This window comes from Botrytis byssoidea (assembly GCF_014898295.1).
Source record: "Botrytis byssoidea strain MUCL 94 chromosome Unknown BBYS_031, whole genome shotgun sequence".
In the NCBI taxonomy this organism is placed as follows: Eukaryota; Fungi; Ascomycota; class Leotiomycetes; order Helotiales; family Sclerotiniaceae; genus Botrytis; species Botrytis byssoidea.
In genome coordinates, this window is record NW_024065872.1 from 162,257 (window position 1) to 188,452 (window position 26,196).

Genomic DNA, 26,196 nt, shown 5'->3' on the forward strand with positions numbered 1-26,196 from the left:
GATTCGACATTAACGTCATAGCTACTCGTATAATTTTCTATAAACTTTTAGTGACTCTATGAGAGTACCTCAGTCCATTCAAGAATCAAGTGCTTTCGTTGTGTCCGTGGGTCGTAATATCTCACAGTCTCCTAATACTTAACCCCAGAGTTCTCATTCTATTTTAGACCTAACGGCGGTATGATAGATAGTGTCGAATTAGTTTCCTTTATCTATCAAAGCACCTTCATCTATCAAAATAAATCATAAAGCTAGATCCCTCATCGAGATACTACTTACTGGATATTCCATATCATATCGCGCTAGATGGTGACATCTCGATTCTCGTTTTCGGACCTGATATTTGTTTTTTTGGTAAGCAATTTGCAATTATTTGTGCATATTTCACTTTACTAGTACTCCGCCGACTCGAATTTCTGGGTATGAATTCTCATGAGTTCTCAGTACAAGCCAGTCTCCAGCCAGTCTCCGGCCAGTCTCGCCAGTCTAAAGCCGGTATAAAGCCGGTATAAATTCCATTGAAAGTAGATTGATGTGGCGAATTCCGAACTTCGAGTTTTGTCCGATGATATGAATTTATGATGAGATGAAATTACCCCTTGTAGATGATCAGCGCAGGGAATTGAAATCTGGTTTTATCAAATCCCATTTATTGAACAAATGCCATAACATCAGCCGAACTTATGGTCGATGACGCTTTGAAGTTGATTATTGAAAGTAAATCATAGCCGATAACGCTGCTTCCAAGTTCTTGGAGATCTGCAAAATATTGTACAAAAGACTGTGCGAAAGACTTGACCACGTGGAAGAAGTATTGTTAACAGGCGAGCCACGTTCAATATACCGGTAATACTCTCGTTTTAAAGAAAAAGAAGTTGAATGGCAGAAAACAACAAAAAAAAGGCTTCGTCAATGGTGACTCGGGAATCAATGGAGATCTTTGAAGTTGTATTTGTGAGATGGGATGAATATACTATCACGTGACTATGTCGGTAATCTAGGTGATGGAAGGCCGCGAGGGCGGAGACTCGAGAGGCAGATTCAAGCCGAAGATGATCCGTCTCCATCATCAGAGTCAAGTATGAGACGACGATAATAATATTAATTTCTATGAACCTCTCACCATTTCCATTTCCAACTCCAACACCGATTCCAACTCCAAAAATACTACAATTTTTTCATACTACATGAGATTAACTCCAAATCTTCTCTTTCGTCCTTCACTCCTCAAAATGGCACTTCATCCTCCACCAAATAACTCCAAACTCATTTGTAAGTTTCACCAGAACCCCTCCATAACTACTCATCTACATATCTAATCAAGAGTCATACCACAGTCGCACCCGCCAACGATAAAACCAATGCTCAAGCAGATCAATTCGTAAAAGGCGCACTCGATCGTAAAGATCTCGATTCCAATCCACTTACACAATTTCATTCCTGGTTTTCCCACGCACAAAAAAATGGTGTTTACCATCCAGAAACCGTTTGTCTATCAACTGCCAGTTTACCTTCCGGGCGCGTATCAGCACGTATGGTATACCTGAAAGAATTAGATGCTAAAGGAGGATTTGTTATATATAGTAATTGGGGAACAAGTAAAAAGGCGAAAGATATTGCGGAAAATAAATGGGCAAGTCTTACATTTTGGTGGCAAGAATTGGAAAGACAAGTTAGAGTTGAGGGAAAGGTAGAGAGGTTACCTGATGAAGAAAGTCAGGTTTATTATGATTTAAGGGCGAGGGGTAGTAGGATTGGTGCTTGGGCTAGTCCGCAGAGTCAGGTATTGAAGGGGAGAGAGGAATTGGAGGAGAGAGTTAAGGAGGTTGAGAAGAGATTTGAGGGACAGGAAAAGATCCCAGTACCGGAATTTTGGGGAGGTTTAAGAATCATACCGGAAATGATGGAATTTTGGCAAGGGAGAGATAGTAGGTTACATGATCGATTTCAATATGAAAAGAAAGAGGATGGAGAATGGGATATTCAAAGGTTAAGTCCATGAGTAGGGGAAATTAAGATGTAAGAATAAGAATTGTACAACACAACTCCAACACAACTCAATTGAAGTATTAATTTATTGCTGACTGTATCGTAGAGAACTTTAGAATGATTTTATGATGAATGTATGCTTCTGTTTGTTTCTTTTCTGTTTTGTTTTGTTTCTTTTCTTTTTTATTTTTTAAAATTTGGACAGCATAGAATATTATCGTTCATTTCCACAGAAAGTTCTGTGAGCAAGCAATATGAAGCATTACTCTCTTGGATGTTCACGTCATCGATTACATGCTGAGAATTTACAACATCACAACATTACAACATTACAGTATAACAATATTTAACGCTGTCTCCGTCACATACGACCATAGACTGAAGAGAATTGGGCATCCCGTCCGCTCTGTCATACACAAGCTTCAGATCGGTGGATTAGTAGTTGGGTGGGTGACCACCAGCGAATCCCCACTGTTGTATGTTTTTTTTGGTTCTTTTTTGTCATTTCCATTTCACCATCACATTTTTATTCATTAATGGTTTTAATTATGGGGACAAGCCCCCAAACCCCCATAACTCGCTGCGCTCGAGTATATACCTAGCATGTCATGAAGGCTACATTTTTCTTTTATATGAAAGGTGTAATTACCGCTTGACTGACTTTATTGACATGGCTTATATTAAGGACCATTGTTGACTGGTTCCGGTTTTGTATGCGGACTTTCTGTTGAGCTGATATGCATGTGGTAGATTCAGAAAATTGGGCATCCCGCGCACTCTGCCATTTCACAACTTTGAGAGGTATATCTTCTTTCGTTACTTTAGGTAGTAGAGAGATTTTCTACTTGTTATTATCATATGCAATGAATCAAATGAATCTGGCAAAGAACTTCGAAATGAGGAAATACAATCAATGATTTGTTCGTGGGTGGTCTCTCTGGTCTTCCTGATACCCCTTCAGCTATATCCTTCAACTACTTCTTCCTCCAAGTTCAAAGCTTGAATCAAACATATCAAACAATCTAAGAACAATAGGACATCCGAGAAATCCAAACGTAATTGCATCATCTCAACATTTCAGACCTGTTATCTCATATTTATACTTCAAATTCCACCCCTTCACTTTCATAATCCTCTCTCAAAACATTGGCTTCTGTCTTCTTTGCTTCTTCCCTATCCCCAACCAAAACATGCATCCAATAACCCTTCGATTTCACCACATACTTCTCTCCACTCTTCAATACAACTTCCGGAGCTTTTATCTCAATCTCCTTTGTTTCTTTAGCTCCAGCAGCGATAGTAATTATATCATCATCCGAAAATACACCTTCTCGTGGCATCTTTCGATTAAGTTTCAATCCCAAACATGGAGCCAAATCTCCAGTGGTCAATGATTTGAATTCAAAAATTCCCATAGGAACAGCTCGTAGGTCAAAAGGAGTAGACCATCTGAGAAAGGAGATAGCTTCATCTGATGGGTTACTCAAGGTAACTTTCAACTTGATGATTGGTGAATCTTGTGTCTCGCGCTCGATTGTAGTAATATCCGAGATTGATATTTGAATGGGAACATCATGTTGATTTGTCGAGGCTGATTCCATTTTGATGAATAAGCCGCAAAGTATAAGAGCGACAAGTATAATGATAAGCTTTGGATTTATTGGGAATCTGCGATGAGATGGAGAAATCGGATATTGTTCACGACGATGTAACATTTCGAAAAATCTTTTTCCGTAAGTATGGAAAATGGGTTCCTCAAACAAATGAAGAATTGTATCTTTGTTTGGCAAAAGCCAAGACTGACTATCTCAAGATAGAAGGTCGGATATCAAAGTGTGGGGTTCTTCCCGCACCCGCCACAACTTTATCCGAACGGCAGTTTCTTATCAAGATCAAGAGTGATCAATGTAGATGTTGTGCATTTCGGATTGATTTATTGGTTATTGTTCATTTGAAGTGGACTTTTCTTCTTGTTTAGTGACAAGCGAGGGGCCATAATTACAAAGAACGCTGACGGATGAGGAAACTCGAGATCCGGATAAATGACTAAATTTCTTAATCACGAGGATACATTATCAATACGTTGAAATCTCAAGTCCGAGTACCTCCAACACTCGAGAACTTTACTCTCCATTGGTCTACCCATCTTTGATTCTTTCCTATCCTTGTATACTTTTGTTTTATAGCATGATCTAAGTCCGCTGGAATTCATTACCACATCGTGGCTGAATGGTCGAGGCTTCGATTGAGGATCATGTCTCTTTTTAGAAGGTGAAATTGAGCCAGCAAATATATAAAGATATCCGCCAAGCCCATCTCTTCATTGAAGCCAAGATGTATATTATCTTGGTCTTCTTGGTTTTTTCAATTCTATGGCAGTGAATGGTTAATCAATTACCAAAAGTAGGTATTCAAAAGTTCAACTCCCGATGCCTAATACCTCAACTTCACTTGGCACTCGAGTGTTACTTTCGACGTTCTCTAATGAAACTGCATAATCTTACAAGATAGTGATAGAAAACTTGTTGATCGATTTCAAACTGCTTGGCCGCAGTATACCAAGCGCCCGCATATCGCCAAAAGCTTCTAACATAGTATATCTTGGCCTGATATCTATCAATAACTTTTTTTAACTTCCTATCTCGGTTAAAAAGTTCATCCATTTTGACAACAACGACAACTTGATTCACGACACTCGAGCTCACTAATCATACCTTTTAAAAATACTTCCAATCATTCATTGTAATGACATCGTATTCGGAGTTAATCACATGGATTATGTGTGGAATTATATTCTTCATTATCACAGGGGAGATTAAAAGAGTCAGTGTAGTTCACCGATGAGGCAGGCAGATTCAAAATTTCGGCCGAGAATTTATGTGAAATGACGATCTATTGAAGACAATGGATGAATGATTCTTATCAGTTACTCCTACCTTCCATTTATGACTACAAAAATCTATGTACCGTTTTCTACGACGGGAGAAGTCTTCCGAATTTGATAGTTGAATAAAGAACGACGGTTAGTCTTGGAAGTATCTATATATGAAAGGCCAATTCCCTTCAAATTGAAGTATCTCATCATCTTCATCTTCAGCTCAAGCCTCTGAATAGATAGTATCACTTCTCATCTTCTCATCTTCTCGTCCTTCTCATCCTTATATTCAGTTCAATATGCGCACTTTCTCCAAGATTTTGGCAATTGCCAGTTTGGCTGCCATTGCCAACTCTGCGGCTGTAAAGAGGCAAGTTAATTTTCAATTTTCAATCTTCAATCTCAGGATTTCCCTTCTCAGGATTTCCGTTCATCAACGAATCTTCATCTTTAAACCAAAAACCTCAAACTAACAATCTCTCTAGGGATAATGATGTCCTTGAAGTCACTTTGGTTGCTGGTGATAATGCTTTAGTTCATGCTTCTGTCAAGAATGTTGGAACTGAAGACTTGAACCTTTTGAGTTATGGAACTCTCTTCGATAATGCTCCAGTTCAAAAAGTCAACGTTTATGAAGGCGGTAAGTTTCAACAACTATTCTTAATTATTCAAATAAAGTTTATTAATAACTTTTCTTGACATTCCATGTTTTATATTCTTAAGATATTTACGATCAATAACTAATATAAAATAGAAACTGCCGTTCCATTCAAAGGAGTTCTTCGTTCCATCCAACGTACAGACTTGGCTCCAGAGGTTTTCCACACTCTTGCAGCAGGTGAAACCTTTGAGACTACATTCAACGCAGCTGAAGTTCACGATCTTTCTACCTCAACCTACACTTTTGTAGCTGAAGGCGCTATTCCATTCGCCAAAGCTGGATCCACCGAAATCAGTGATTCCATTATCTTCAAGTCCAATGCTATCACTGTTTCCGTCGATGGTGAAGCCGCTAAATCCGTCGCAAAGGCTATCCCAACCTCCATCGACCGTAGAACTGTCCTTCAATCCGGTTGTTCCACAACTCAAAGATCTCAAACCACTCAAGCACTTTCCTACTGTGCTTCTCTCGCAAGAGCTGCTTCTACTGCCGCATCTTCAGGTTCCTCTACCAAGTTCAGCGAATACTTCAAGACAACCTCAGCCAGTACTCGTTCCGTCGTAGCTGCTCGTCTTAGTGCCGTTGCTTCTCAATGTAGTTCCATCACCTCTGGTGCTACAAAATACTACTGCACTGATGTTTACGGATACTGTGAATCCAACGTTCTCGCCTACACTATCCCATCCACCAACGAAATTGTCAACTGCCCTATCTATTACTCTGCTCTTCCCGCACTCTCAGGAACTTGCCACGCACAAGATAGAGCTACAACCACTTTACATGAGTTCACTCACGCACCTGCTACTTACAGTCCAGGAACTGCTGATAACGGTTATGGATATGCAGCTGCTACTGCTTTGACTAGTGCAAGAGCTGTCTTGAACGCTGATAGTTACGCTCTTTACGCTAACGGTAAATTTTTTCTTTGATTCTTGTACAATATAGCCACCATCTGAATTATTACTAATTATTAAAAATAGCTATCTACGTCGGATGTTAAATTAGAAATAATATTAACATCTTCAATGGCTTTGATGTTCAAAAGACCGTTCAAATATCAAGCTATTATGTTTCATGATGGATGATGATGATTCTGACGAAGTTACTGTTGGTGATTGGGATAGAGATGTGATTGGATGAGATGTGAGAGTATACATATATTCTAGCTTTAGTTAAATCTATATACCTCATTCGTTAACAAAGAGTTTATGATTTATGCTTTGGATCTTTACTTTTTAATCGCTATTATATTTGAAAATTGTGATAGAGGTGACTTAAATTCTAGAGCCCGTCGGTCTAGGTATAACATTTGATCAAGGATACGATCTAAAGTTAGAGCTTTTAAAAGAGGTGAGAATTTTCTCCACGAGAGGGAAGTCATATGAGAATAATATATATACTTTCGTTTTCGTTAATTAAGGGAGATAAGCGAGGAGAAATAAATTATATCAAATCAAGTCAAAAAATTAAAAAGCCGTATCCATATCTCAAATAAAACTGATTGTGATATCTTGAATTTCTCCTTCGATTAAACTCCATGGTCGAATATCTTAGAGTTTCATCACATCTTTGAAGTCTTGAAGTATATGTATGTATGTATGTATGTATGATCACATGCTCATCAGATAACACAATACAAGTATAGCACATGACCACTTAAATAACCGCCTTGATTACTGATAAATAGTATTACCATGAAAGTAGGAGCTCTAATTTAAGCTGAATTAATCAACAATAGTTGGTAATAGTTGTAACCATAGTCTCAACTATCACCCCGAACTACCTAGTATTTCTCTCATCTCACAACTAGTCAACCTCACAACCAGTCAATTCCACAACTAGTAAACTTCACGGCCACTTAACATCCTCATTTTCCATACTGCAGACCACACCTGTACAATGCCAATCCTGTTGTATTGCCTTTATTCGTAAGTTTCTTATGCAGTGAACTGGATTGTGGTGTGATTCACTTAGAATACATATATATTTCATGGCTATCTACATATGCATAGCGAGGCTTGGTGTAATTGACACGTTATTTAATATCTAATTATATCAAATCACTTCATAGTGGAACGTGGAATTTGACTTAACTGCATGAAGGTCTACTGGTTTTCTTTCATTCAAATGTAAAGACATTCTTCTTCTCAATCAACTCTAATATCAGTCTCGTCTTCACAGTGACTAGGCATCAATAATTAAGTCTAACAAAGCTTCATTCAATCACTTTAACGAAATTTAAGAATTCATTACCATTTATCTAATTTAGAGAAGATGCAATGCAAATGGACCAATTATCCAGACCGTCCGTCAAGATGTAGAGGGACAAATGTTCCAGGAAGTATTTATTGCACCCGGCGTACGTTATCCAAGCCTGGAATCTCTCCATCGAGATTCATATGGACTCTATTTTCTTGATTCAAAATTACTGATCATTGCAATAGACAAATGCACGAGATGCATCAATGCTATTGAGCCTCGCTCTACCTTTTGTTCCCAACGTAAGTTTGTTGTTTGAATGTTTAATGAGAATATAATTCTTTAGGTCAACATATTGATCATGGAATAGATAAACGGTCCGGGGGCGGAAAGATTAAATGCAACGAGAATCAATGCAATGAGGCTCAATGCAACAAACCTGCTTTAGGGAATGGAATGAACTACTGCTCTCACCGTAAGTGTGAAGTTACAGCTTTTGGTGGTTCCCTATTCAACATTCCACTTTCGATACTGATCAAAAGAAGATAAATGTGATTATCGGAATTGCAATAAGTTGATATCTGTTGGAATGGAATGGTGTCCAGATCGTAAGTATTCACTTTTAATCAAGTCAAAATAGAATATGAGACTGATGTATTTCCTCCAGATTCCAGATGTACCAAACAAAACTGTTATTCCTCGAGAGCTGGCCACGCGATGGCTTGCATGGCACACAAATGTCAAGACCCTACATGTGGTAATTGCCAATTCGATCTCTCGAGATCTTGTGCGAACCACAAGTGTCATTACAATGGATGCTTGAGAAAAAAATGGTCGGACGATTTTGTATACTGCGACCTTCATGCATGTAAATTTTACCCATACTGTCTGAAATTGAAGGATCTAAACGGCGGGAGAATGTTTTGCCTGCCTCACAATTGCTCCAAGTCGGGGTGTATATCACCTATAATAGAGGGAACAAAACTTTGTGAAGATCACGGTCGGGTGAATTAGGGGTGGGAATTTATCAGTATTGATGAAGTTAATGAAACATTGTTAGCATCATTAGTAAACAAGCACCATGATCTTCATCGTCACATATAGGACCAAGCATAACGAATAGTATATGAGTCTTGACTGAAATGAAATGAATACACCATTCTCTCTTCATATTCACTCAACAATCCTCCAAGTAAATTCGAAATCTACCCCGCACCAGAGTCATAATGATTTCCTTGTTCATTTCAATCAATATTTGATCATTCTAATGTTTTCTTACATCACATCACATCACCTTACCCGTCAATTCCATCCTCCATCTTCTATAAAAATCAAGAACCAAGACTTCCCCCAACTACCCTTCCCTCATTCCAAAAACCATCAATCATCAATCAACCACCTCAATCCAACATGCCTTGTCATTGGCAACCCCGTGGAGAAAGACGATGTAATGGAGTCAAAGAACCCGGAGCCATTTTCTGCGAAGAATATAAGTATATTTCTTTTACTCAAATACTCATCCATAATGACCATCTCAAAAGATATATGTCACAACGAAAGATGTCCCGAGCAAATGCTCAATTACGATACATGGTGGTGTGAAAAACGTATGTAAAATCCTCTACTCCCCTTCCTCAATTCCCCCCAAAGACAACCAAAACTAACACCAACCCAGACTCCACCTGCACCATCAAATTCTGTCCCCTCCCCCGTTACCACTCCTCCCTCACCTGCACCACCTACAAATGCCACACCCCTAACTGTATACTCCCACAATACCTCCCATCAAGCTACTGCAGCGGATACAAATGCCACATCGACAATTGTCTACGTACACGCACATTGAGCAATCGATTTTGCGACCGTCACGAGTGTACGATGAGTGAGTGTTTGAAATTGAAGGAGATGGGTGGTGGGACTGTGTATTGCGCGGAGCATACTTGTTGGATGATGGGGTGTTTGGAGAGGAAGGAGGGGGAGGAGGTGGAGTTTTGTGAGGGACATGGGAGGGGGATGGAGAAGGGTGGGGGGAAATGGATTTAGATTTTTGGGGTGGGAGTGGGGGTGATGGGAGGAATGGATGGGAGGAATGGATGGGAGGAATGGATGGGAGGGGTTTGATAATGATGATGTTTGTGAATTGGGTGGATTGGATTGAGATTTATTACCTTTATAAGGGAGATATGTAAATATCTGAGAGAAACCAGAGAGAGATGGGAGAGAGAAACTAGAGAACAAAAACCAAAAACTAGAGGCAGGAACTCCTATCATAGCAAAAAATCATTCCAAGGTTTCCCTTAAAATGTCCACATAATTCCAGATTTCCAGAATTCCAAATGTCCATACACATAACCAAAAACATTCCACTCGAAAATTCCATTTCCTCAATTTTGCACACTCTCTTCCTATCTCTATAACAGTCTATCCAGATTTTGACATTTGATATTTAAATAAATTTCCACAAGGAAAGACAGTTCTGCGAATACGCGGGGGTATCAATTAATGACACGCCTCACACCTCACACCTCACACCTCACACCTCACACCTCACACCTCACACACCTCGCACTTCATATATCATCCTCTCCCTTCTACTCCCATCATTCTCCCTCAATCCTTCCAACACCCCTCCCCTCCTACAATCTTTATACGCCCTCTTTATACACCCTCTTTCCTTTTTCACACCTTTCGGAATTCTCCTCTCCTATCATCTCCTCTCATCCTATCTCCTCTCCTCTCCTCTCCTATCCTCTCCTCTCCTCTCATCTCCTATCATCTCCCCTCATCCCATCCCATCCCACCAATTTCCAAACCCACACCTAAACCCACACCGAACTCACATCCACACTCTTCATAATAAACAACCAAAGTATCGCCTTATCTCTCCATCCCCAATTCACCAAGAAATATACTTATAAATCTCCTGCTTACCCACCCACACACCCACTTACCTACCTACCCGATATTTTCTCATCCTAATAACTAAAAGAGAATGAATCCAATGAACTACCAGAATTCAAGAACTACCGAAACTGGATACATTTAATAAAATGAATGAAAGATATATTACAGCACACGAAACAAAGAAAAGACCACACAATAATTCAATACCAGAAATCGAGTCGAGATCTATTCTTCCTTTCATTCCATCATATATAAATAACCCTCTACCTATGATAATCCTCCAGATCAAATGGCTTGCGCTTTTAACCTCATGTGAATCATTTGAAAATATAATGAATCGTATCTTCCCTACCCTTATCCCAACCCCAATCAATCCATTGCTACTAAATGAAATGCCTTGTTCGACAAACCCATTTTCTTTAGCCCATTCATCATTCTTTCCTTCCATCCCAGTACACCATCTAATCAATCCAGTAATTCATTTCCTCGTTTCACAACCACCACCGATTGTATCTTCCATTTGTCATTCCCACTCACAGCGCCTAGCAATTCCTCAAAATTCCTCTCACAATTTCTCAATCTCACCCACACCCTCACACCCTCACACCCATTACCTAAAGATGAGCACTCTCTTGTTGTGTCTTCCTAACAACCTTATCAACTGCCTTTGCAAAATAATCAATATTATTAGTATTCAAACCAGCCATACTAATTCTACCATTCTTTGTCATATAAACATGAGCTTCACTTCTCAATTCCATGACTTGTTTCTCAGATAATCCTGTAAATGAAAACATGCCAATTTGTTCCGTGATATGATTCCATTTTCCTGGTGTACCCATTTCCTCAAGTTTGGATCGAAGTTCTTTACGCATGGTAATAATTCTTCCAGACATTTCTCTCAAATTTGCTTCCCATTCTTTGAATAATGATTCATCATTCAAAATAGTACTGGCAATTCTAGCACCATATGCTGGAGGGTTTGAAATTTCGGATCTTTGTAAAATAGCCAATTGACTCGAGATTCTAGCAATATTTTTCTCGGCATCTTTTCCTCCTCCAGTAACGAAATGAAAACATCCAGTACGTTCACTGTATAAACCAAGATTTTTGGCAAAAGATTGAGCGATACAAAGTTCAAAACCTTGTTCAATAAAATAACGAACGGCCCAAGCATCTTTTGCCAAGTCTCCTGAAGCAAAACCTTGGTATGCACAATCGAAGAAAGGGAAATGTTGTTTTTGTTTCAAAAGAGCGGCAAGTTCTTTCCATTGATCTTGAGTTGGATCCACACCAGTAGGATTATGTGCACAAGCGTGTAAGAGAATAATACTCTTATCCGGAGCATTTTGAATGGTATTCTTCATTCCATCGAAATCGAGACCTTTTGTAGATTTTGAAAAGTATGGATATGTAGCGACTGGCAGATGAACATTGGAGAAGATTTGATTATGATTTGCCCATGTTGGATTACTGAAATAAACCGTAGGAGAACCTGGGTAAAATTTCTTGATGAAAAGTGCCCCGAGATGAACAGCACCTGTTCCTGATATAGTTTGAACTGAACAAGAACGTTTCTCTGCCAAAGCTGGTGAATCTGCACCAAGCATAAGTTTCGCGGCTGCGGATGTAAAAGTGTTGAGACCAGCGATAGGAAGGTATTCGTGATTTAGAGCGGGGTCATTACGAAGGATTTCATCAGCCTAGAAATAAATATTAGCAGATGTTTAAATAATTCAAGTAATGGAATTAAATACCTTCTTGACAACAGGTAAAACCCAAGGTTTAGCATTATTATCTCTATAAGCTCCAATACCCAAATCAACCTTTTTATCAAAAGTATCAGCACGATAAGCAGCCATTAATCCAAAGAGGGGATCTTCGGGAGCTTGAGGAACTGTATCCTCTGGAAAACTTGTATTGGATAATTGAGACATGATTTGATATAATTTGAAGTCTTTCTTTAGGAGAGGATATTGATGAAGAAGATGATGAAGAAGATTGAAGAGAAGATTGAATAGAAGAAGGCGAAGTGATGATAAAGGGAGGGGAAGAAGATTTAAATGTCATGATATGTCGGTAATCTTGGCGTAATGATTGTTACCTCTAAAACAGCGCAAACATGCGGGACCCGTGCTGAGCCGTGTCTCGCTTGGCGGAATCTGGGGTGATTAATGATACCGGTGGACTTGACCCTGATACAGTGATACCTGATACTACCTTGATATAATTGAGTTATTTCGTATCAGATTTTAGTTAATGGTATATACGTAAGTAAAGATTAATAAAAGATTGACTATCTCTTATGTAGTGTAAAGAAGTTTTAGAACGATTTTATTATGTTTCAATTTAAGACTTGATCTTTCTCTTATATAGGTACCAGTAGATGTCAATATTTGAATGAACCGAGGTATGATCTTCTATTCTGCTCTCTTTACCTACTCCCTCTACCTAACTACTCCATACACTGATCCGAGGTTTCAAGACTTAGATACCGTGGATATACTACCTAGTAGGTACTCACCACATCTTACCTAGGTATATTCAACTCGAAAGAAAATCAAAACATACTTCAAAATACTTCAAAATACCTCAAAATCTTGTCAAATTTGTCAAAACTTCGGCATTGACGTTCAACTACATCAATTGCATATATTGACCCATAAATAAAATCCCTGTGATAGATATATTTCCTTCATTTGGATTCGGGTACCTGGCCAAGCATGTCATGATAAACGTTCAGGTAGCGTTCAGGTAGTTTTACATGTAAACGAATTAGATATGATTGGTACGGTTCTACGGATTACTACATTATAAAAAGTTTCAGATATTAAATACTTGGTATCCCACTTCTATTAATTTCTATTTCCACTTCATTGCTTCATACTCTGTACACTACTAGTCTGATATGTTGCTTTATTACTCGATTGCTTCAATGCTTCATTGCTCACTGTTTCATTGCTCCATTATTCCATTTCTCCATACTTCGTTACTACATTACTCCATTACTCCATGCTTCATCACTACATTCCTACTTTAACTAATCCTCATATCACTAAATCCCATAATATCAAAAAAGCACTAAGACCACATGATGCATAGAATACATACTTGGCTGTACTCTTTCTTTCCGTTGCCCTTTTCAACTCCTTATTACCTCCCCCAACATTTTCGGTAGTTTGATAAGATTGTTCGGCTAGAATTTCAATTTGTTCCGCTTGTGATGCTACACTGTTTAAGAGTTGAGTTTGAAGTTCCGAAATTTCAATCAAGGACTTTTCTGCTGTTCTAGGAAATAGTTAGTAAAAGGTCAAGAAGTATCCTAAGAGTCATCCCAAGTATTATCCCAAGAATCATCCCAAGAATCACCCCCATCATCCAAGAATTACCCCAAAATCATCCAAAAATAAAAAAACATACTTGACTTGATCCAAAGTACTTTGATAATGTTTTACCATATCATGATTTTCTTCCGCCAACATTTGTAATTGTTCCGAACTCAATTGATCATCCGATGGTTGTGTTTGTGATGGTGATTGTACCTCAAGATGAACATCTCCACTTGACGTAAACTTTGTTGATGATGAATCTCCCAAATTCCCAAGATCTGGCATCATAGCTCGAGATTTGGCAAGATTACTCTTATTCCTTTCCACCTCTCTCATAATTCTAATCTCCATCATTGAAGCTTGAAGTTTTCCACATTCCGAAAGTTTTTGTCGTAAATACCATATAATATTATCTCGATGCATCTTGATGGCATTTAATTTTGCTTCTTCCAATTGTTGTTCCAAAGATTTTGATTGTTCTCCTCCTCCTGCTGCCCAATTTCCAAATCTTCCAAGAGCTCTTGCATATTTACTTTGAATTATGAGTGTTTCGGTAGTATGTCGTATTCCTTCAGCCTCATCCATACTCTTTATATTGAAATTCAATTCTCGTAATAACTTTTTTGTTTCGGCATCAATTTCTTCTCTTTGTCGATCGGTAAGATGTCTTCGTTGTTTCGTCTTGGAAGATATATTTGTTCGTCTTGCTGGAGGTGCTGTTGTTGAAAGGTAAGATTGTCGTATATCTTTTAGATAGCTATTCAATGAAGCTATATGGGAATTCTAATCAGGGGAATAAGTAAGTTAAATGTGCGAAATAGATTTTGGTATAACATACTATTCGATAAGCTTCCTTTAGGAATTCATCAATATTTTGAAGAGTCAAAGAAGGATCAACGGTAGGAGGGGCATTAAGTCCCATTAACAATTTATTGAACTCGGGAGTGATGTCTGTCATGATTGAGGTCTAGGCAATGTATGAAGAAGTTAAATGCAATGTATGGAAGAGGTAAAGGCATCAATATTGAATGATGTTTGAAGTTGTTGTACAATTAGAGCTTGAATTAAAAGCTTTGAATAGCTTCACGTCAATTCACGTCAATAAAACTGGTCTGTCCAGATGCGATGACAAGGCTGAAATGAAAGTAAAATTGTTTATGTAAGAAATTTAAGCTTTGTTCCCCGCCAATAAAAATGATAATTGACAATTTAATTTTCAGCCTGATTGACAATACAGAATGTACGAAGTAGTGTCTTTACTAGTACTACCTACCTAGTCGTCGCTACAGATAGATAACTTGAGTTTATACTCTCAGCTTCTTCTCAAATTCTTTCATCTTCATTCTCCTTTTCTTCTCCTTTTCTATCTCGTCAAGCGATATTCTATTATTTTACTCGAGTATCATTCTATCATTCTATTATTCTATCATTCTATTATATACATACCGTATTAATTAGTTCATAGTATAATATTTAGTTATTAGTCATACTGGATTAGTGGAAGTGGATCATGTTCTAGGTTAAGAAAAGATTTTTTTTGATTATAATATAATATTGATAAAATTATAGGAAATGTTTTATTAGCTTTCATTTTCAATTCTTTTTAAAAACTCCAAAATCTTTTTTTGAATAAAATAATAAGATATATAACGTGGTTTATTAGTGAATGAGTCATATCAGTGAACGAGTCATTTCGAAAACTATCTAAATCAAGCTTTTTAAAATATCAATATTTTAATAACTAATTATTATTTTCTTAAATAAAAGATTTTAAAAAATAATTAAAATCTAGGTTTTTTATTAATCTAATTTTTATGAAATAATTTTATTATACCCTAAAAAGAAAAGGAAATTGTCACGATTTTCGTTACAAAAAATCTATTTTTATCATAACAGCTTTATAAATTCAAATTTCTTAAAACTATTAAGATTTTTAATATTCTTATATATTGAAATATTTTATATCAAATTTTCAGAAAATTATATCTATAAATAAAGAAAGTGCACGGTTACGCACAGACGAATTTTGTATGTAAAATAAGTGACTCATTCACTAATATAAACCACTTACTAATAAACCACGTTATATATATATGTAAAGCTATAATTAATTATAATAAAACATTCAATTAAATCTACTTTTGATTTCTTCGAATTTATTTGAATTTCTTATATTAAATAAATGAATTCTTTGTTTTCTAAAAAAAAAGGATATATATTGTTACAGGTATATATATAGTAGTAAGCTGTTAGGAACCGATTCCTAATACTATGCCTTTTGAGACAGATTGCGTGCGTAGCGTAGTAATAAAGCTTACAACTTCTATTGGTTCCAATCACGTAATATATATATATGTTACGGGATTACTTCTGAGAGTATTTAGAAACTTTACCGCTGAGCTAAAAGCTCAAAAGACTAGAAGATAGAACTGAAAGTTCTATCTTACTCTCACATATATAGCAGAACAGAATAGAACGGGAAGAGCTAGTATCACCCTATAACAATATCTTTTGAATTCGAATTAAAACAAAGATAAATATATAAACAAGAGTATTCACTTTAAAGAAATGACTTCAATATGATAGCTACTATATCAAAGGGATTAAGCGAATGCGAAAGAGACTAGCTCTTTTAGTACTGCCTATATAAGGCCTACTACTTTCCTACATAGCTAGCTCTTTAGATAGAATACAATTAGACATATAGAACCTACAATACGTAGGTGCTACGTCTTTCGTATTCTTCTCGAACCAATAATAAAAAAGTATAAAAGATAAAGACAATTAAAAAGAAAAAGCTAAAAAGCTTTGAAAAGTGATAATATTTATAATAAACCTGGAATATAAGGTATTATGTGTTATATAAGAATATGTTCAATTTTATCAAAAATCAGATTTTTTGACTATAAGATATTATTTTATGAACTAGTTAATACGATAACGTAATCTATTAGTATATGAGTTATATCAGTATATAAACCACTTAAAAATATATTAAAATTGAATCTTTTTCAATATTCATATTTTAATAATTGATTATTATTTTAAATAAAAAAAGAATAAAAGATAATAATAAAAAAAAGCTTTTTATAAATCTAGTATTTATATAAAAATTCCTATTATTTTATAAAGAAAGTAGAAATTGTTACGATTTTCGTTACAAAAATATTATTTCTATAATAACTATTATAATAATTCCATTTTCCAATAAATGTTTCAAATTTTATAATATTTATGTAATTAAAAATTCAAATTTTCAAACTTTATAAAATTATATTATTAAATAAAGAAAGTGTACAATTACGCACAGACGAATTTTGTATGCAAAAAGGGGTGGCCTATATGATGATATAGCCCACATGCTGATAAACTACGTTATTCATTTCATCATATGCATTTCACTACATCATATTCATCATCATCTCAATCCTCCTTCCCAATCCTCCTTCCCAACTCGCATTCAACTTTGCGATTACCGCACTTGGTGAGATTCGAGCGATCAATGCATCACTTCATGATTGAATTGCGATATCGGCCGAGGTCTTGCGTGTATCGCTTGACGAATGAAAATCTGTTTAATGATGGATCGGATCTAGACTGCCGTAAAGTACCACTAAAATGATTAGGATTTGATATTGATTTCCATCTTTTATGGTGATAAAATGGAAATAACTGAAATGTTTGATCGGCTTTAACTAGGTATTCTTATATAACCATGTCTCTCTAATGTTTTCTTCAATAGTAAGTGATTTTCATCATCTTTTAAGTATATCTTCTATTCTTGTTTCTCTACTCGAATATCAATTTCACATGTTTCAATTTCTTCATCATGATTGAAGATAATCGATTAGAAAATGTGGAAAAATCAGAAGAGATGGTAGCGAGTTTACAAAGTGCTATCATTCCTAAAGAAACGAATCTGCCAAGTACTACGAGTATCATACCCGAAGCGAACCAAATATCAAAAGATACCATCGCACACGAACCAGAAAACCCTACAGAAGCTCATAATCATGATCATTCAACATTCATATCCTCACACCCATCTGCATCCGCATCTCCACTCCCATCGGCATCTCCATTTCCATCCGCTTCTTCAATTGTAGAAGATCATGATGGAACACGAGATCTCGAATTAGCACCTGTGGTTTCAGGTCCACCATATTCGGCTTTTGGTGTATGGGAAAAAAGATATATTGTTGGAATGTGTACATTGGCAGCTTTCATCTCACCTACATCGGCAAATATTTACTTTCCAGCTCTCAATCCACTCGCTACTGATCTCGGTGTATCGAATACCCTTATCAATTTAACTCTCACATCTTTCATGATCTTTCAAGGTCTTGCACCAACCGTTTTTGGTGATTTAGCAGATATGGCTGGAAGAAGACCTACATATATTATCGCCTTTATTATTTATTTGGGTGCAAATATTGGGTTGGCTTTACAAAATAGTTATGCTGCTTTATTCATCTTACGTTGTTTACAAAGTTGTGGAAGTAGTGGTGCTATTGCTTTAGGATTTGGTGTAGTTGCAGATGTAACAACAAGTGCTGAACGTGGTTCATATATGGGAATTGTTGGAGCTGGTACAATGATAGGTCCTGCTATTGGTCCTGTTATTGGTGGTATCTTGGCTCAATTTTTGGGATGGCGAGCAATCTTTTGGTTTCTCGTTATCCTCGCTGCTCTATTCCTCATCCCATTTACTCTTACAGTACCAGAAACTGGTCGTAATGTTGTTGGTAATGGATCTATTCCACCTCAAGGTTGGAATATGACAATTATTGATTGGTGGAAATATCGAAAAGAACAAAAATCGGAAAATCAACTTTCTCGAACCGTTACATCTGAAAGTAGAAAACTTGCTCAAGCTGAACTTGCAAGTAAACGACAATTACGATGGCCAAATCCTTTAAAGACTGTTTATATTGTCATGGAGAAGGATGTTGCCGTGGTATTATTTTATAATGCTTTAATTTACACAGCGTTCTATGATGTTACTGCTTCTCTACCTCAACTTTTCAAAGAAATTTATAATTTCAATGATTTACAAATTGGTTTATGTTATATTCCATTTGGAAGTGGTTGTGCTTTGGCTAGTATCATTAATGGTAAGATGCTAGATCGAAATTATCGGAAGATTGCTAGAGAAATTGGATTTAGTATCGATCATAAGAGAGGTGATAACTTGAGACATTTTCCAATTGAAAGAGCCAGATTAGAAATGATTTGGCCTCTTTTAACTATGGGACTTGCTTGTTATTTATGTTATGGTTGGGTTTTGGAAAAGAATGCCAATTTGGCTGCACCACTCATACTTCAATTCTTTTTAGGACTTTTTATCAATGGTTCTTTTAATATTCTTAGTACACTTGTTGTTGATTTATATCCTCAAAGCCCATCTACTGCGACTGCAGCAAATAACCTTGTAAGATGTTTACTTGGTGCAGGTGGAACAGGTATCATTACTATTATGATTGATCATATGGGAAGAGGATGGTGTTTTACATTTATTGCTCTTGTATGTATTATTACGAGTCCAATGTTATGGATTGAATTAAAATGGGGACCAATTTGGCGAGAAGAAAGAATGGTAAGAATGGAAAAGGAGGCTGAAGGAAAGGAATTAAGAGAGGTGAATAAGAAGAAAGAAGGAGGGGAGAATAAAGAGAAGAAAGAAGGAGGGGAGAATGAAGAGCAGAAAGTAAGAGATTAGAGAGTAAGAGAGGAGAAAGCAAGAGGGGAGGATGAGAAGAAAAGAGAGGAGAGTGAGGGGCAGAGGGTACGAGGGGAGATTGAGAAGAAAGTATGAGAGGAGAAGATCAAAGAGGAGAATGAGGAGCAGAAAGTAAGAGATGAGAAAGGAAGAGAGGAAACAGGAAATACTAATACTCAAGTAATGTCGAATGAGGGAAAGATGAACGAGAAAGTTTAATGATCTTTCGTATATTCAATAGTTTTAGCGTTTGTATCTAGTATTGAATGATTTAATTTTAGCACATACCCGTTTGAATTTATACTTGAGATGATTTATATATTGAAAAGATTGAACTTGTGGTTTTTGATAGTTATAATAGCTTACTTAGGTAGTATTCTATTTAGTAAATGAATGATGAGTATTATTTATTTGATATATATATACTGTATATATTTCCATAATGATCATAAAATCATATAAGATTATATCCAATTATAAGATCATATCCGATCATGTTCAATCATATATTATTCATTTACAATTCATATCTCATCAATTTCTAGACTTGCCTAGTATATAGTCATCCAATACAAAAAACTCCATCTCTCCCCCCTGGTTTCTTACCTTATACGTAGGTACGTCAATAATATCGGCGTAATCGGATTTATTATTTTACCCGGATTTCCGATTCATCGATCGGATCTCTTTCATCTTTTTTTGGTAAGCACTATGTATCTATGAGCAATCAATATTTCCATTTTTTCCCCATCTTTTTTCTTCTTCTTTCTCTTTTCTAGAATCAAAAATTTCATGATTATATTTCTTAGGGTTTGGAAAGTTTAATATGATTGTTTGTTCTCTTGAAGGATCTGGAGTTCTTGAGTTCTTGAGTTCTTGAGTTCTTGAGTTCTTGAGTTCTTGAGTTCTTGAATCCTCGAATGAATAGACTAGTGTTTTACTCATCATACCTACTAGGTATCAGCACCTAGGTATATACTTCTTGAACTTTTCTAAATCTGGAATTATTTATTGAATGAATGAAAGTTAATCAAAGATATTCTATACCTTAATTCATCCTCAATACATTCGATATTAAATTATATATATGTCACCTACTTTCAATCATATTCAAACACACCTTTACAACACAAGCGCTCTTACCATTATTCCTTTTCAAGGCTTTTTTATAACACAAGCGCTCATCATAATTCCTTCCAACAACTATATTTTTATATTATTCTTATTAAATACATTAATATCTCTTTCCCCTACAAATTCCAACCTCATCATCTCGAATCCATTATCACAACATGATGGAAAAATCCAAAATTCCCGATTCCACTCTACCAAACTTTCGACAATCAGAATGTGAAAAACCACCCAGTCCACTTACTTGTCAACATGATTCATCCTCTACTTCTCATAAAGGTTTAATTACATATGATGATCTCCCATCATGGCATCAAGATAATCCTTCAATCTTTACCTCTTATCGACCTATCACTCACTCTCTTCGGGATTCTCTCAAAACATTCTTTACACTTCATAACGAAAGCTTCAATATCCATACTCATTCTATACCCTTTTTTACGTGTCTTCTCCTCACTGGACTTATCTTTTACATCTTTTCCATACATTTTCCCGAAAGTCCATTGGTGGATCGATTTATTTTTTCCATCTTTTTTCTAACGACTATGATTTGTATGGGGTTTAGTATGGGATATCATACGTTGATGAATCATTCGAAAGGGGTAGCGGAGATTTGGTTAAAGTTGGATTTTGTGGGGATTGTCCTGGCGATTTTGGGAGATTTTGTAACGGGAATTTATCTTGCATTTTATTGTGAGTGGAGGTTTCAAGTGGGATATTGGGTTATGGTGGGTTTTTTTTTATCGTTATAGTCGTCATCGTATTCTGCTTTTACCATCACCTCCCCTCTTTCTACTTCTCTTCTGCGTTCTTTTACTGTATACCTTCCCTCCCTTCTTGTGTCCTATCTTACAACTTACCCCCCCTCTTCTGTCCTTCTATCTTACACCTCCCCTCCCTCTATTTTGTCTTTCTATCTTACACCTCCAATTACGCCCCTCTCCTTCTCTTCTCCATCCTTCTTCTATCTTATATATCCACCTCTCCTATTCTTTTCTTCCCACTTCTTTTTCTTCTTCTCCATCCTCTCCTCTTCCGTCTTCTTCTCCTCCTCCTTCCTCTCCATCCTCTCCATCATCACTCCAAACCTCTACCTATCAACCATAAAATCACCAACATACTTACATCACCTAGATCATAACTCTTACTTCCGCAACCCTCATCCTTCTATTACATCCAAATTTTCAAGGTCTTCGTTGGCGTACCTTTCGTGTATGTATTTTTATAGGAACTGGATGTTCGGCTTTTGCTCCTATTATTCATGCCATTGTTTATTTTGGTTGGAATCAAGTTGTTAATGGAACCGGTATGCCTTGGTATCTTGGAGAAGGTGGATTTCTTGTTCTTGGAGCAGTGGTTTATAGTGTAAGTTTTTTTCCCCCTTCTTTTCTCTTTCTTTTCTTCGCGCTTGGATTCCGTACTTCAGAGCAGAGAATATAGATTCTAAATGGATCTGTAAGAGTCTTACTTTTTCGAATAAAATTAATGGACGAATAAAAAACTAATATCAAAAAAGCTACGTATACCCGAATGTTATTTTCCGGGTAAATTCGATATAATAGGTCATTCACATCAAATTTTTCATCTTCTAGTGGTGGCAGCATCGGTAATGCATTTGGTGGGGCTATTAAAAGCATATGAATATGAGTATTATTATCCGAGATGTGCGATGAGGTAATTTGTGGGGGTGGGGTAGTTCAGCGGGGAGGGGGAGGAATTATAAAAAGATGGATGGACTCGGGAGGAATCTTGAAAGGAGTAATTGATTAAAGGTTGAGAATGAGGAGGTAATAGAAATGAAAGGGGTTATTGGTGTCTCGGAATTTGGGGATTTGATGTCATGGGATGGGATGGGATGGGAGGGATTGATGTATGTCTGAAAAGGTTTGCAGTGATCATTTGATCGCTAGAGGACTACATGTTGGAGAATCCCTTTGATGATAAAGTAGAATGTCTATGAATGGTTGTATGAAAATTGCGGATGGATGGGTAGTTTAGGTAATCAAATGAGTAATGAGTAATGAGTAATGAGTAATGAGTAATGAGTAATGAGTAATGAGTAATGAGTAATGAATATGAATTATGAGTTATCATTTCGGGGAAGAAATTTGGAGAGATCTTATTTTGATCGGTGGAATGTAAAATGTTGACTTGATTTTTTCTTCTCAAAATCTAATATTCGGCCACCACGGCAGTGGCCCCCGGAGGGCTAGCGGAGCGTCACTATTTTGTGAGGTGGTGCTGTGAGGTGGTGTGGATGTTATGGATGTTGTGGGGTTAGGGCAGAAGAAGGGGTGAAGGAGTAGAGAGTTGGAGGGGTGGAGGCGTTGAAGCATTGAGGGATTTCTATGTACTTGGTCTTGAGAAGTTGAGCAGAGATCTGAAGATAGAGTAGTGACTCTTGTGAAAAATACAATCAAGCTAGTTTGGTATCGTCATATCTTCGAATAATAAGATGGAAAAGAATGAGTAGCATGTTTGATCTATCAGAGGGGAGTAGATAGTGAAGGTATTGGTAACTGGATATCTATGGGTATGATTTAAAGTCAGTTTGATATGTGTAAGATATACCTAGTCTTTCAGTAGAGAACACTCTTTAGGTATACGTTTAAGATTGGATTTGAAGGATTGATTGATTGATTTGGTATCGAACATCGACGGCAGTGTGTTGGCGGGAAACATAAGGGGATAAGAATAGAGAACGTAGTACTTATTCAACTTATCCATATCTCTTCGAATGGACCAGATATTCAAGATAAGATGTGTGAGTAGAGCTGGGAGATGATTCTGCAATCTCCATAACACGATTCGAGGGTCTTTATTTCACAACATCTATTCCTGTTACTATCCTATTGGTGCTTGGATATTGGTATATCTCTTACCTTTCATAGCTGGTCAAGATTTTAGAATTAATGTCAAGTATTCTTTCGAGGAAGAGGTAATCATATGAAGGGCGGAGTGGCTAGTAGCCTTGGCAACTACTTTTTTTTTTAGGTGCACGACTAGTCTTCCCGCCTAATTATTTCTGTCATCACTTAAAATTGGTTGCGGCTGAGATTTGAGGTATGTTAAAAGTGAAGCCTTTACAGATAGCACTTAGCGTGATTTGGGTTGGTTGGGTACTAGAGAGGTAGGTAGGCAGTAAGATACCTCCATCGCGTGAACCACCTTTTATCTCACTTTGATCTTCGATCTTATACTATGACAACAAAAATACCAAGTATTGACAAGATCTGCTGCCGCTGCCAATACAATAGCATCAATGTTAAAACAGTTAACTCTTTCGGTTTCATCAAACATCTCTTCTTTACCACGCATTTTCACAACGCACTCCAATAAACTACCTCAGTTTTGCGGCAATTTCGACAAACATGAGATCACAATGGCCTCGAAAATTTTGGTCATTTCAATCAGTCTTTCCATCGAAGGTATTTAATCTTCCTTCTAAGTGGCTTCAAAAGTTCCATAAGCCTTTTCATTAAGTATCTCAACTTCTCTCTTTATTCTCACCTTGTCCAGCTTGACAAGAGAAAACAATTAACACATCGACTGACCAAAAGGTATGATAGATCGACCACGTTCAACCACCGACAAAGAAACAGCAAGAGAAGCATTTTTCGACGAATGTTTAATTGAATACAAAAACCTGCAGACCCAATTATCTAACATTCTCATACAGTCGCGCGAAGCCCACGAATCGACGTTGCCGTCAATCACTTTACGATATATTTCGATCCTGGTTGTTTCCTGTCTCGTCCTCATCATCATCTTCGCGGGTCTTATCTTGGCTGTGTCCTGAATTTATAACCTCCTTCGATATCGATAAATGGTACTTGGTTTCGTCTTTTCAAGAGGAGTTTCTTTTCTTGCCCCGCTTTAGACTTGTTCTTTTGACACTCGCAGAAAAGAGGCTCTGAGAAGTGCGGAATCAATATACCAGGAAGCAAGCTGAAGCCTCTGCACTTGTGTAGTAAATACTGTTCAGACACCTTCACTATATCCAGGCAGAATGAGTGCACCAAAAGGCTCGGTGACTTCTTTTCTTAACCCTACGTTAGACTGGTTTCTCTCGGCTGTGGGCAGCGGGGAAGTTTTCTGAGCTTTACTCTTATAATGAGGGAACAAATACACCAAGAGGCTGTTTGAGAAAGTTTTCATTTCTTAACCCTACTTAAGACTTGCTCTTTTGATGATGGACGGAGATTGACTTCAAATGGCTCGGCCAATACGTTTAGTGATGATGAGGATGATTACATTAGTTCAACCAGGATCGTACTAAGGGAAGTAAATGACAGGCGGGCCTTTGATAGAAATACAGAATAATGGGGGAGTGTCTTCTAGATCTGCTCGCAGGTGATTAAATGCTAACGAAGTCGCAGAATTAAAGACGGGGATGATATCAAGTGGGGTCTTTAGGAAGCGGGGTACAATCGAGCTACGGAGATTATCGCGTGAGTGTTACTACCATTCCAAAAAGACAAGATGCTAACAAGGATGCAGGGTGGATGAACATTGACAGGAGTACGCCGATGCTCAAGGGAGGGGGTGCCAGCGGAAGTGCAGGGACGAAGTGCGTCACTCATGACATTTCCCTGGAGATGAGAGTCTGACAATGCTACAGGGCGAACTGGGAAGCGAAAGGTTTATTTCGGCCATTGGAGAACAGAGTGTGGAAGGCACGGCAGAGAGGATAGTGTGGGTATTATTGCAATCCTGAGAAGGAAAGGTGCTAACAACGATATGGGGCGAATGCGGAAGTGAGGGTTTGGATCGGTCTTCGGAGGACAGAGTGTCGATGGTGTTGCAGTGAAAGAGAACAACGTGAAACTTATTACGACTCCTAAGAGAAGAGATGCTAAAAACGTTGCAGGGTGAAAGTAGAGTGTTGGAGACGGGTTGGAGGGGCTGCTTTGGGAAGTCAAGAAGATTACAATAGAATTTGGTTGGATGTCTCTGTTTCAATGATGTTCAACACCAGATTGTAAAAGAACAAGATCGCAGCAGGATTGAGTCAAGATGTTCATTCCGAGAGTCCAGAAATTAGAAGTTCCATCTTTCAATACTAAATGAGAAATTCGAATAAAAAATGCGAGACGGATCTTTGAAAATGTTGTGAATGTTTGGGGTTGCTCCCGCTTTTCTTGAAATCAAGTATTCAGAGAGGATAGATTTTGAAGTCGGTAGGAATTTTAATTGCCTTTTGGGTTGATTTTGGCTTTTTAAGCAATGATAAAAGGGTAAGATCTTGCATAATTCTATGTGGTCACTTGGGAGACCTTATCTTGATCAATCTGATATACAATATCAACTCGATCCTTCCCTCTCAAAACTCAATGTTCGGCTACTATGGTAGTAGCTCTCGGAGGGCCAGCAGAGCGTCACTATTGGT

The 26,196-nt window shown here is 37.3% G+C and overlaps 8 protein-coding genes across 8 annotated transcripts; 5 read left to right on the forward strand and 3 right to left on the reverse strand.

Annotated features, from left to right (window-relative positions):
* Positions 1-547: 547 nt before the first annotated feature.
* Positions 548-2,082, forward strand: EAE97_010854 (uncharacterized protein). Its single transcript, XM_038881369.1, has 2 exons — positions 548-1,272; positions 1,338-2,082. Exons 1-2 carry the CDS (start codon positions 1,188-1,190, stop codon positions 2,000-2,002), a joined length of 750 nt encoding a protein of 249 aa, XP_038727759.1. The 5' UTR covers positions 548-1,187; the 3' UTR covers positions 2,003-2,082.
* Positions 2,083-3,086: 1,004 nt separating this feature from the next.
* Positions 3,087-3,590, reverse strand: EAE97_010855 (uncharacterized protein; the record flags this gene model as incomplete). Its single annotated transcript, XM_038881370.1, has 1 exon — positions 3,087-3,590. The coding sequence occupies one exon, from the start codon at positions 3,588-3,590 to the stop codon at positions 3,087-3,089; it is 504 nt and encodes a 167-aa protein (XP_038727760.1).
* A 1,573-nt stretch (positions 3,591-5,163) lies between these two features.
* On the forward strand, positions 5,164-6,525 carry EAE97_010856 (uncharacterized protein; the record flags this gene model as incomplete). The annotated part of the gene is made up of 4 exons (XM_038881371.1): positions 5,164-5,234; positions 5,350-5,504; positions 5,619-6,437; positions 6,506-6,525. The coding sequence occupies 4 exons, from the start codon at positions 5,164-5,166 to the stop codon at positions 6,523-6,525; spliced, it is 1,065 nt and encodes a 354-aa protein (XP_038727761.1).
* Positions 6,526-10,390: 3,865 nt separating this feature from the next.
* On the reverse strand, positions 10,391-12,565 carry EAE97_010857 (uncharacterized protein; the record flags this gene model as incomplete). The annotated part of the gene is made up of 2 exons (XM_038881372.1): positions 10,391-12,331; positions 12,386-12,565. 2 exons carry the CDS (start codon positions 12,563-12,565, stop codon positions 11,243-11,245), a joined length of 1,269 nt encoding a protein of 422 aa, XP_038727762.1. The 3' UTR covers positions 10,391-11,242.
* A 1,110-nt stretch (positions 12,566-13,675) lies between these two features.
* On the reverse strand, positions 13,676-14,915 carry EAE97_010858 (uncharacterized protein; the record flags this gene model as incomplete). The annotated part of the gene is made up of 3 exons (XM_038881373.1): positions 13,676-13,916; positions 14,049-14,740; positions 14,796-14,915. 3 exons carry the CDS (start codon positions 14,913-14,915, stop codon positions 13,676-13,678), a joined length of 1,053 nt encoding a protein of 350 aa, XP_038727763.1.
* A 2,871-nt stretch (positions 14,916-17,786) lies between these two features.
* Positions 17,787-19,676, forward strand: EAE97_010859 (uncharacterized protein; the record flags this gene model as incomplete). The annotated part of the gene is made up of 1 exon (XM_038881374.1): positions 17,787-19,676. One exon carries the CDS (start codon positions 17,787-17,789, stop codon positions 19,674-19,676), a length of 1,890 nt encoding a protein of 629 aa, XP_038727764.1.
* Positions 19,677-20,706: 1,030 nt separating this feature from the next.
* On the forward strand, positions 20,707-22,489 carry EAE97_010860 (uncharacterized protein). Its single transcript, XM_038881375.1, has 4 exons — positions 20,707-21,535; positions 21,560-21,625; positions 21,942-22,172; positions 22,324-22,489. Exons 1-4 carry the CDS (start codon positions 20,969-20,971, stop codon positions 22,483-22,485), a joined length of 1,026 nt encoding a protein of 341 aa, XP_038727765.1. The 5' UTR covers positions 20,707-20,968; the 3' UTR covers positions 22,486-22,489.
* Positions 22,490-23,993: 1,504 nt separating this feature from the next.
* On the forward strand, positions 23,994-25,717 carry EAE97_010861 (uncharacterized protein). The gene is made up of 4 exons (XM_038881376.1): positions 23,994-24,235; positions 25,187-25,258; positions 25,308-25,377; positions 25,429-25,717. Exons 1-4 carry the CDS (start codon positions 24,070-24,072, stop codon positions 25,499-25,501), a joined length of 381 nt encoding a protein of 126 aa, XP_038727766.1. The 5' UTR covers positions 23,994-24,069; the 3' UTR covers positions 25,502-25,717.
* The last annotated feature ends 479 nt before the right edge of the window (positions 25,718-26,196 follow it).